The sequence below is a fragment of the Seriola lalandi genome, unplaced genomic scaffold, assembly GCF_002814215.2.
Source record: "Seriola lalandi dorsalis isolate HSWRI2012SDOR001 ecotype SW California unplaced genomic scaffold, Sedor1 jcf7180002054583, whole genome shotgun sequence".
Lineage (NCBI taxonomy): Eukaryota > Metazoa > Chordata > Actinopteri > Carangiformes > Carangidae > Seriola > Seriola lalandi.
This window is the reverse complement of record NW_019525136.1, coordinates 1,400,529-1,409,571: the sequence shown is the minus strand read 5'-3', so window position 1 is coordinate 1,409,571 and position 9,043 is coordinate 1,400,529. Positions and strand designations below refer to the sequence as shown.

The window sequence follows — 9,043 nt, the reverse complement described above, 5'->3', positions numbered from 1 at the left end:
GACACACCCATTGTACACTATACAAACGTGCACTCTGTCAATTTGTTCAAAATTCAATAAAAAGATCTTTGGAAAATATTCACACTGCAACGGCACCGAGTTGTTCTCTATGCACTGTTTGTCTTTCTCAGAAGTGTTGAACCCACGAGAAAAGTTTCCTGGACAGGAAATAAGCTCTGTAGTTATCAAATTGTCCCTGACAGTAGCAGCTTTTATTTGACTTTTCTTCTTCCGTTGAAGAGGCCTGGACTGAGAAGGGACTGCGACTATTACTATTACTGCTGCTGCTGCTGCTGCTGCTGCTGCGTGATGGCTCGAGCTACAGGCAAGTCAGAATGATAGATGTTCCCCAGAAGTGCTAATATGGACGGCAGCATCAGAACAGGCTGGGGACTGATGAGGCTAAATTAATTTTCCCTGGAATGAAACTCATAAATCACAGCTGACAAGGGCCACTTTGTGAGAGTGGTGTCTTGTCTGTCTTGCCAGCCGCTCACAGAGGAGAGGCAGGAAACATTTATCCTGTGGTGGTCTGGGAAATTCCACGCTATCTAGTCGAGAGATGAAAATGCATCAGTCAGTCAACTTGGAACGAATCCCTCTTTCTCAGAAATGACACAATCGGCTGTGCTCAGAAATGGAGTGAGTGTAAACGCTGCTGGACCAAGTTTATGCGGCGCTTCCTGACTTATTGAACCAAACTATATATTTAGGGCAACAGAAACGTGTGACATTAATTCAAAACACACATGATAGTCAGAAGGGTCAGACTGAGATTGATTTGATGGAAATAGAATTACAGTTTCACTTCATTAATTTGATGCATTTCTGCCAACTCTGTTTTAAGAATACAATTGCATGAACTTCAAATGCATCCACTTTATTTTAAATTAGTGATGCCCCGATTGATCAGCTGCCAATCATTATCGGTCGATTTTCATATTTCATGTCTGCGGCTGGGAGAAACACTGTGTGCGGTGTAGTGTAGTCCCGCCTCCCAGCATGCCACAGGCCGCCAAAACAAAACAACAGGTCTGCCGTGTGGAACCTTTACATCTGCAATTAATGCCACGGTAAAATACATACAATTTGAATGCATTTAGTTCTATTTTCGTTAGTTCTACTCTTTAGTTTGCACTACTTGCACTGTTTAGTGTATTGAATAGGTTTAATAACCTTTATATAAATATAAATATAAATTAATGAATTATTAAATTGTGTAATTCAGTTGTCCTTAATGTAGGATACTTGTTGCTTTGCTTTGGAGTTTTTTGTACTACTGTTTGTGGTCCTTTTATCAGGTTACGCTGCCGCCTGTTGGAAGTCCCAGTACACTACAAAACTAAGCAGGCTGACCAACGCTAAACCAGCTGCTATAACAGAACACAAACAATAATTGGTATCTGACATGGATCGGCCGATCTCACTCACAGATGACAGGTATCGGGGGCAAAAAAACATGATCGGGGCATCCCTACTAGTGATTTCTGGTTCTTTCACACAGCTATCATATAGAGAGGTACATACAATCATCTTAAAGAGACCACAAATAAAAGGGACACAGCTAGTTTTAGCTAAAAACACCAAAGCAAAGAAAATAGGAAAAGCAGCTATGATACAGAAGTGTGATTTTATGTAAGATTTAAACCGGTTTAAATTGTAAAGTATCTATTGTATGAAGAAAAAGACAAACTCAGGTTTAGGAAGATACTATGACTTGAACAGGAATTAAACAGTCTGTAACCTTTGCAGAGATAACTGTCTGGAGACCAGTATCACATTTTGTTTGAGTGTAAGAACATAAGCAGAGTAAGTCACAGGGACAGTATTATTCAAACCATGTATCTATGTGGTGAATGTTATTTTGTTTTGTACTTTATTAAATTCCTTCTTGAGTAAGTCATGTGGCGCGCACACACACACACACACACACACACACACACTACCCACCTCATACCCCACATAATACAATCTTCACCCCTAAATCTTATTTTATATACACCATGTCATGTCATGTCCTATGTTATGTCAACTGTCTATTAAATTTTATGGTTTCTAAGTTACAATGTCTTCGATTTTTGTTTATCATTATAAAGTAAAAAAAGTAATGTCTTCATTCCTGCTCGGTGTCTTGTCATGACTGTATTCTATATTAAGTTTGTACTCCAGGTCAAACATGCTCGAGTCAATAAATGTGAATCTGAAATTCCTTGGTTATTATAGAGTCATATTAGACACTGAGAGGTTCTGTCATGCTGCAGTGGAGCGAGAATCCAAGAATAGGTCTCAGTGTTAGTTGGAAAAAATGTCCACGTCACACTCAGAGGTCATTGGCCTGTGATAAGATCAGTGGAGGAGTCACCAGGCTGGATTTTATTCATCTGTATTTGACCTGAGAAAAATTTTCCAGTAGGTGTGATGTGGTTGAAAATGTATGACCTAATTATTTTAAATTCAATATTCAGTTTTGTTCGTCGCCACAAAAGCTTCACAGTGCGTGAAAACAATGGAGGGAAATGGTAATAAAAATGGTTAAATGGAGGATTGTTTCCCTTTTGATCATCGCCGACTTTAATATCCAGTTATCTCCATCTGTCATAGTAATATTATTATCTTTGGAAAGATTTATTCATTAGTACTCCAGCACTGTAATGCTATGTCCAAAGTGTTTATACAGAGCAAAGCAAAGGTTGTACTAGAAATAACACAAAGACTATTAGAGAGATGCCAAATGGAGAGTTTGGATGATTGCCCTGCACTGACTCAAAGACAGTATGTCACAAACAAGACAGTAAATCACAAAAAGCAATAACAAAGTCTACACTTTATGAAACATTGAACATGACTGGCCAGAAAATATATGGCTTAACCAGGTCTAAACTATATTTCAGTTCCAGTAAAGATAAAGATGAAGATACCTTCCACATCCTTTGATCTGTGGGATTCATAATTCATGTGTAAATGGACTACTAAAATAAATGACATTTTACAAACTTCAGATTTATTTCTAATGAAACGCATGTGACTTCACAGGAACTTTGATATGAGAAGCGGTAAAACTGCCAGTGTACATCTCTGTCGGTAAGGCTCTATAAACACAGTAAGTGCATTAACCTTTGAAGCCCATTCTCCTTACCTTCCCTCTGCACAGGAAAGCCATTAAAGTGCACCACTGCTCCTGCTTGCTTCCTCCTCCTCCCACCACCGGGGCCTTCTCGTGGGCCAGCAGGCTGACGAAGCGGGCCGCCTGGCGAGGACTCTCCAGCAGCCGGCCCGCCCGGAGGACACGCACATAGGAACACACTGGTCTGCTGATGCCATTCTCATCCTGCATAACGCACAGACACACACACACACACACACACACACACACCCAGAGGTAAAGGGACGGCGTGCAGCCACATATGAATTTGAGGAGCTCAGGATTCAATAATCCTTAAACTGGTTAGGAAATGGAGATGTCCTCCTCCCAAACCCCTAACACACTAAACCAGTGCGTCAGTGGCAAAATGCGAATAAAATGAAGTTGTTCTGAAAAACTCCCTCATCGGTGTCTGTGCATGTAACCCTCCCCTCTGTATTCACTCCACAGGTTTATTGTTTATTAAAAAAAAATAGAAAATATATAAAATAGAAAACCTGCCTGGTTTTAGAGAAATGTCCTTAAACTTAAACAAACTATGTGACAAACTGTAAAGGTTTAGAGTTTAGATGAACCTGAGCAAATATCTTGACCATTTTGGACTGATGTGACGGTCGGATCTCCAGGAATTCCCTCCACCACTGTTTGGCATAAACCAAGAAGAGCCTCTCCTTCTCTGCCGTCCTCTGCCTCTCCAGTGATTGCTGAATGAGAAACCCACAGCAACATCATTACACTAAATATAGAGCTTTGATGCTTCGTGCTCAATGATGATTCATATTAACAAGGAATATTGATCCGTAACAGCTTTCTGTTGTACTGAGCTACTATTAGTTCACAGTGGTTTATTTCATTCATGAATAATGAAGCAGATGAATAAACAGTGCACCTTACAGACAGAGATAAAGAGACTCCAGTGTGCTGACCTGTGTGCTGATGATGTCACTGCTCAGAGTCTCTGTGAGAGGAGGGTACAGCTCCAGGCTGACTGTCAAAACACCTGCTGGGACTTTACACTCACTTCCTGGTCTCACACACACACACACACACACACACACACACACACACACAGACTCAGTCTACTACAGTTTTTATCCTCAAATTTAGATCATTTCATAATTACTTTCTCTGATCTTTGCTCATCTCTTGTAAAATACTACAAAAAAGTTGCATCTTCTGGCCTCTAATATTATTCAACATTATTCAATGAAGAAATCTCTTTGGTTGAACCAGTCATAATTCATACAAATATTCCTCCTGAGAGGAGTAGTTGGAAGCAGAAGCTGCTTCATTTTTGGATTTTCAGCAGTCTGGCTGGTTGGGAACCAATGTTTTACAGCCTAACAGGTTTAACCAATGTGAGGAAAAATGTTTTGAGTATGAAAAGCTTTCAGTGTAGCCGGGAGGATCAGCCCCAAAGAGAATGCTTCAACAGATTAGTCAAACCATTAAAAGCAGAAAATGCTTCCCAGTTACCAGCTATGACAGTGGGGCTGGTATTGTTTCCATCTTGTGTGTGTGTGTGTGTGTGTGTGTGTGTGTGTGTGTGTGTTTATATGTCTGTGGACAGATTCTGTCACGAGAATAGCATCAAAACCACAAGATGTTGTTGTTGCAGTCATGAAACTTTACAGTTGTGTAGTTGAGTTCAAAGATGAGTGTGGTCTGACCCATAAGTACTAAGTGCTCATGTAAAAATGTAGTGATGACTGCTGAGTGCTCATTGGTCAGAACGTCAACATGTTGATGGTTGATGCTGCTCTCTAGCCTCTTTTATTTCTTATGTAACTATTTTTTTTTTTAATTCAACTGTCATTTCATTTTTTTCTCCCGGTGACGTGAATGATCAAAGACTTAGCTAAGGGTGTCACACTTCGGATCAAGCTAATTGGATTGGATTACATTACACTGGAAGTATGACATAATAAGCAACCACTCTGCCAATGAATGCACTCAGAGTTGTTGGGTCTGAACTGTAGAGAAGATACATTAAAAAATACTAGAATAAAATGTGTAATTGTGTGTACAGCATCACTCTTATATTAACTGCAGCAGAGTCACTCCTTCTCACCAACTCCCATCAGCTCTACAGCAAAGCAGGTCTTTCCACTAGGCGAGCTGAGGACTGTCCTCCAGTCCAGGAAGTAGGATGACACCAGCGTCGTCTCACTGGAGGTGTCCGTCTTGATCAGGACCAAGTGAACCGGGTCACACATGGACAGCATGGTGGTTGCATCTGCCATTTTACTGCCCTCTCCTGCAGCACCAAGAGCAATGACATTCATTGGTGGATTTAAAGCAGTAGTCTGCAACATTTTCAAAATAGTAAATGTTTAATAAAAAGTGGGAAAAGTAAAAAACTCAGAACAGATAATGTCTGAGCACTTGAGCATGACGGACACCAATACTTCAGATTTAAAGGTACCTATGCCATCTTTGTGAATCTCTAAGAGGAAGCCCTCCTCCAGGTTGGGTTCACAGGCACAGGGCACTGGCTTTGAGCGAAACCTCTGGTTGCGGAAGTGCAAGTAGAGTGTGAACGTGGAGCACACCTGACCAGGTAAAGGCTCTGGCTCCTGGAGGTGCTCCAGAAAGGCCTTACCTCCGAGCACTTGCAGATACAGGCACCGCCTCGATGGGTCAATATTGGCTGAGAGAAAGAAAAGAATGTTTTCAGAGAACTGTTCAAACATTGACAAGGATATTAATCTATTTTGTAGTAAACACGCTCAAAACTATAGGGAGGTGTGCCAACTGTACAAGGCTTCTTAATAACTGTGAGTGGTGAACAAGCAAAAATACTAGAGGCTGAACCACTCTGACACTTATCCATCACAGACTTTGTTCCATAAGCTGAACAAATCAAATCACATCATATATAAAGACAGTCTGTGTATATAATATATAACAGCACAGCTCATATATACATATTCATATACAGTAAACAGTATAATCTGGGGTAGATTTCCCACAAAGAAACCATCACAGTAATAGAAAAGGTTAACATACTGAGTGACAGGAACTCACTTCAATAGAAACAGCAAAACCCACTGTGGGTGCATGTACAGAATACAAATGTACAAAAGTAGTTCATAGATTAATACTGCATACTGTATATTGAACCTTTAATATTTGGCACTTAATATTTTTTGTCATATGCCACTTAGGCTTTGGAAATATCCAAAATCTCGATACAGTCCAGCCCAACATGTAGAATATTATCATGGTGGGTGTTTCAGTTGTCTGTTTTTTTGTAATAATATATAATTATGCCATCATATTTTATGTTTCGGGTGCAAGCAAGGCTCATAGATCTTATTTGTCCCAAGCCAAGGTATACTGTATAGTAAGCAAAGCAGTGATATGAGGGTCAGACTCAACAGCAGGGCAGACTATAAGAATAATAATAACAATAATTTGATTTTATAAAAATATTGTTTTTGAATGGAAAAATCGTAATACTCAATATTAGCAAATATCAGCCCAAGCCTACTGATACTATAGTATCCCTGCTATTAGTGTTTATATTTTCATATAATCAGGGTTAGAGACATTCTTTTTGATGATGTTATTCCTCTCATTTATATTTCATATTACGCCATTTTGGTCGCAAAGTCTCTTTGGTAGGATATTCTGAATTTTCTACTTTCAAATTGTGCAATTATAAAGGACTATTTGTCTAGTTGATATACTTTTATATATTTGCATTATTTATGTCCACCCATATGAGCTTTTGCTGTTTAGTTTTACATATGATGTAATTTGTCTTGCTCTTTAAACTCTGAAGCAGGCAGGCCAATGTCAAAACATCAGCTTTTAGTACAGTAAAGTCTGTGCTGCATTATCGTCAAAGCGCTCTTGCCTCTTTGCAGGTATTTTTGCTGCCTACAAGTAACAAGGATATCTTTACTGAAAGAAAATAGCCCATGTTATTATGTTGGTGTGTTTGTGTTAGTAAATTATGTTTCTTACATTTCTTCAGATGAGTAATATCTTTGTCAACAAAGTGAGTAGCAGGCTTTGGAGGAGATCCTGTTTCTGCGTCTGTGGCTGCTCCCTGTCCAACATGACAGAAGTACAGAACAGTCAGCAGGTGATTGATTTCATACACTGGACAAACGGTTATCTGGATCTAGGTTCAAATTAGTATTACAACAATTAATATATTTGAGTATTTGTTTTTGACATTCAGCTGGGAAGGCTCTATTTCAATTTTGAATCACTCGATCATCGAGATGGCAAATCTGTAAAAAGGCCTGCAAAATGGCTGGTTAACCTGGGTGAAGTGTAGGTCCTTCATCACATCGTCTATGATACCCCTGCACTGCAAAGCACGGAGAAAATCTGCCTCCGACAGAGATCGATGTGCTGGGCCTTGATCATCCCTCACAGTCTCAGCCAGCACCTCTCGGATCTTCCCATGGATATCCATCTGTCAACCAGAGAAAACTGAATTTAAACCACTTTTCCATTCATGCTGCTCAAACAAAAGTCACAAAGATGCATTTTAGATTTTTTTTACGAAGGCTTTATAATTATCACCTGCCGTAATGGGATCTGATTACCCTCTTTAAGATTGGCTTTCTGCAGCATAGCAAATTCATGATCGGTGAAACTGACACACCACTGACAAATTATAGGATATCAGAAAATGATGTTGATGTCATTTTTGGTGGGTCTCCTACCAAACAAGCATGTTCATTATGTGTGGAGAATATGATTTATAGGTCGTAGCATCTCTGTACACCACAATCCTTCTTTTATGGTATGCTGTGACACATTTTACCTTTATCAAAAAAATGCAGTTCTTGCGAATTGAATATTGCACTTTACCATATTGCGATTTTGATAACATTTCTATTAAATCTTCAACCCTATTTCAGAGAGAAATAATTTCATTAAAACAAACACAAATAACTATTCCACAATGAGCCAAATACTGGAAAAAATCTACCTGACCAATAATATATTGTTGTAATTCTCATACTGGCCAATTATATATCAGAGCTTCTCTACTACTACGTTTCTTTTCATGTCCCATCTGGGGACCTCTTCACACTGTGAATGTCAGAGAGCAGTCAGCCTGCACAGCTAGGTCCTTACAGCAGGATGCTTTTTATATACAGTTCATGGTAGGATGCGGTGCAGCAATTACAACTAATATATACTAAACTCATATTTAGTACAGCCGACTTATTAAAGGACGAAGTTTAGTGGTGCCATTTATTATGACTCAAAGTGTGTGAGCTTTTGTTAATAATCAAAGGGAAACTTCGCTTTAGGCAGACCGGTCTCCACATTTAAACATTTAAACAATTAAAAAATTGACATTCTGTTTAATAACGCAGACATGTACAGAAATATAAGCTAGCGTTTTGTAGTTTGCTCACCTTGAGCAGATGGTTGTGAATGATTTGCTTCAGCTCGGAGGCTTTCTCTGGAGGCAGAGACATCGTAGCTGATCTCTGACCAGCTTTAACCCCAACCAGCTGGCAATATGGTGCTAACAGGAACAATAAACAACTACGTTTGTCTTATTTTCGCTATATTTGGTCTTTGTATACGTTAGTCGTTTGTCACACAGCAAATCTTTCATCCTGACAGTCACAACACAACTGCCAGTTTAAACTGTGGCGGAAAAGCGAGCATGAATACGACTGTTCTGCTGCCTGATAACGTCTGGACAAAATCCAGTTCCTCAACAAGCCTGCCCCACACCAAAATAACTAACGTCGAGTGGCTGTTCACTAATGAGATACTTCCAATTTAGAAGACATTCATCTTAGTTTTATTTCATTCTGGTTAAAAAATATTTGCTATTTTTATTCAGGGATTGACTTGGCTACCCTTATTATCGTCTGCAGCAACATTCGATTTGCGACAATCAGTAAAGGACCCTTT

General features: G+C 39.4%; 1 protein-coding gene across 1 annotated transcript in view; it reads right to left on the bottom strand.

The window, feature by feature from the left end:
- cep76 (centrosomal protein 76) overlaps nt 1–8,753 on the bottom strand; it is a 13,013-nt gene extending 4,260 nt beyond the window's left edge. Inside the window, exons 1-8 of the mRNA XM_023418605.2 lie at nt 8,533–8,753; nt 7,419–7,574; nt 7,115–7,199; nt 5,568–5,792; nt 5,214–5,399; nt 4,069–4,166; nt 3,718–3,846; nt 3,137–3,328 (exon numbers count right to left, since the gene is read on the bottom strand). Coding sequence (XP_023274373.1) covers nt 3,137–3,328; nt 3,718–3,846; nt 4,069–4,166; nt 5,214–5,399; nt 5,568–5,792; nt 7,115–7,199; nt 7,419–7,574; nt 8,533–8,595 — 1,134 coding nt within the window. The 5' untranslated portion in view covers nt 8,596–8,753. The remainder of the gene's footprint in view (nt 1–3,136; nt 3,329–3,717; nt 3,847–4,068; nt 4,167–5,213; nt 5,400–5,567; nt 5,793–7,114; nt 7,200–7,418; nt 7,575–8,532) is intronic.
- Nucleotides 8,754–9,043: the final 290 nt, after the last annotated feature.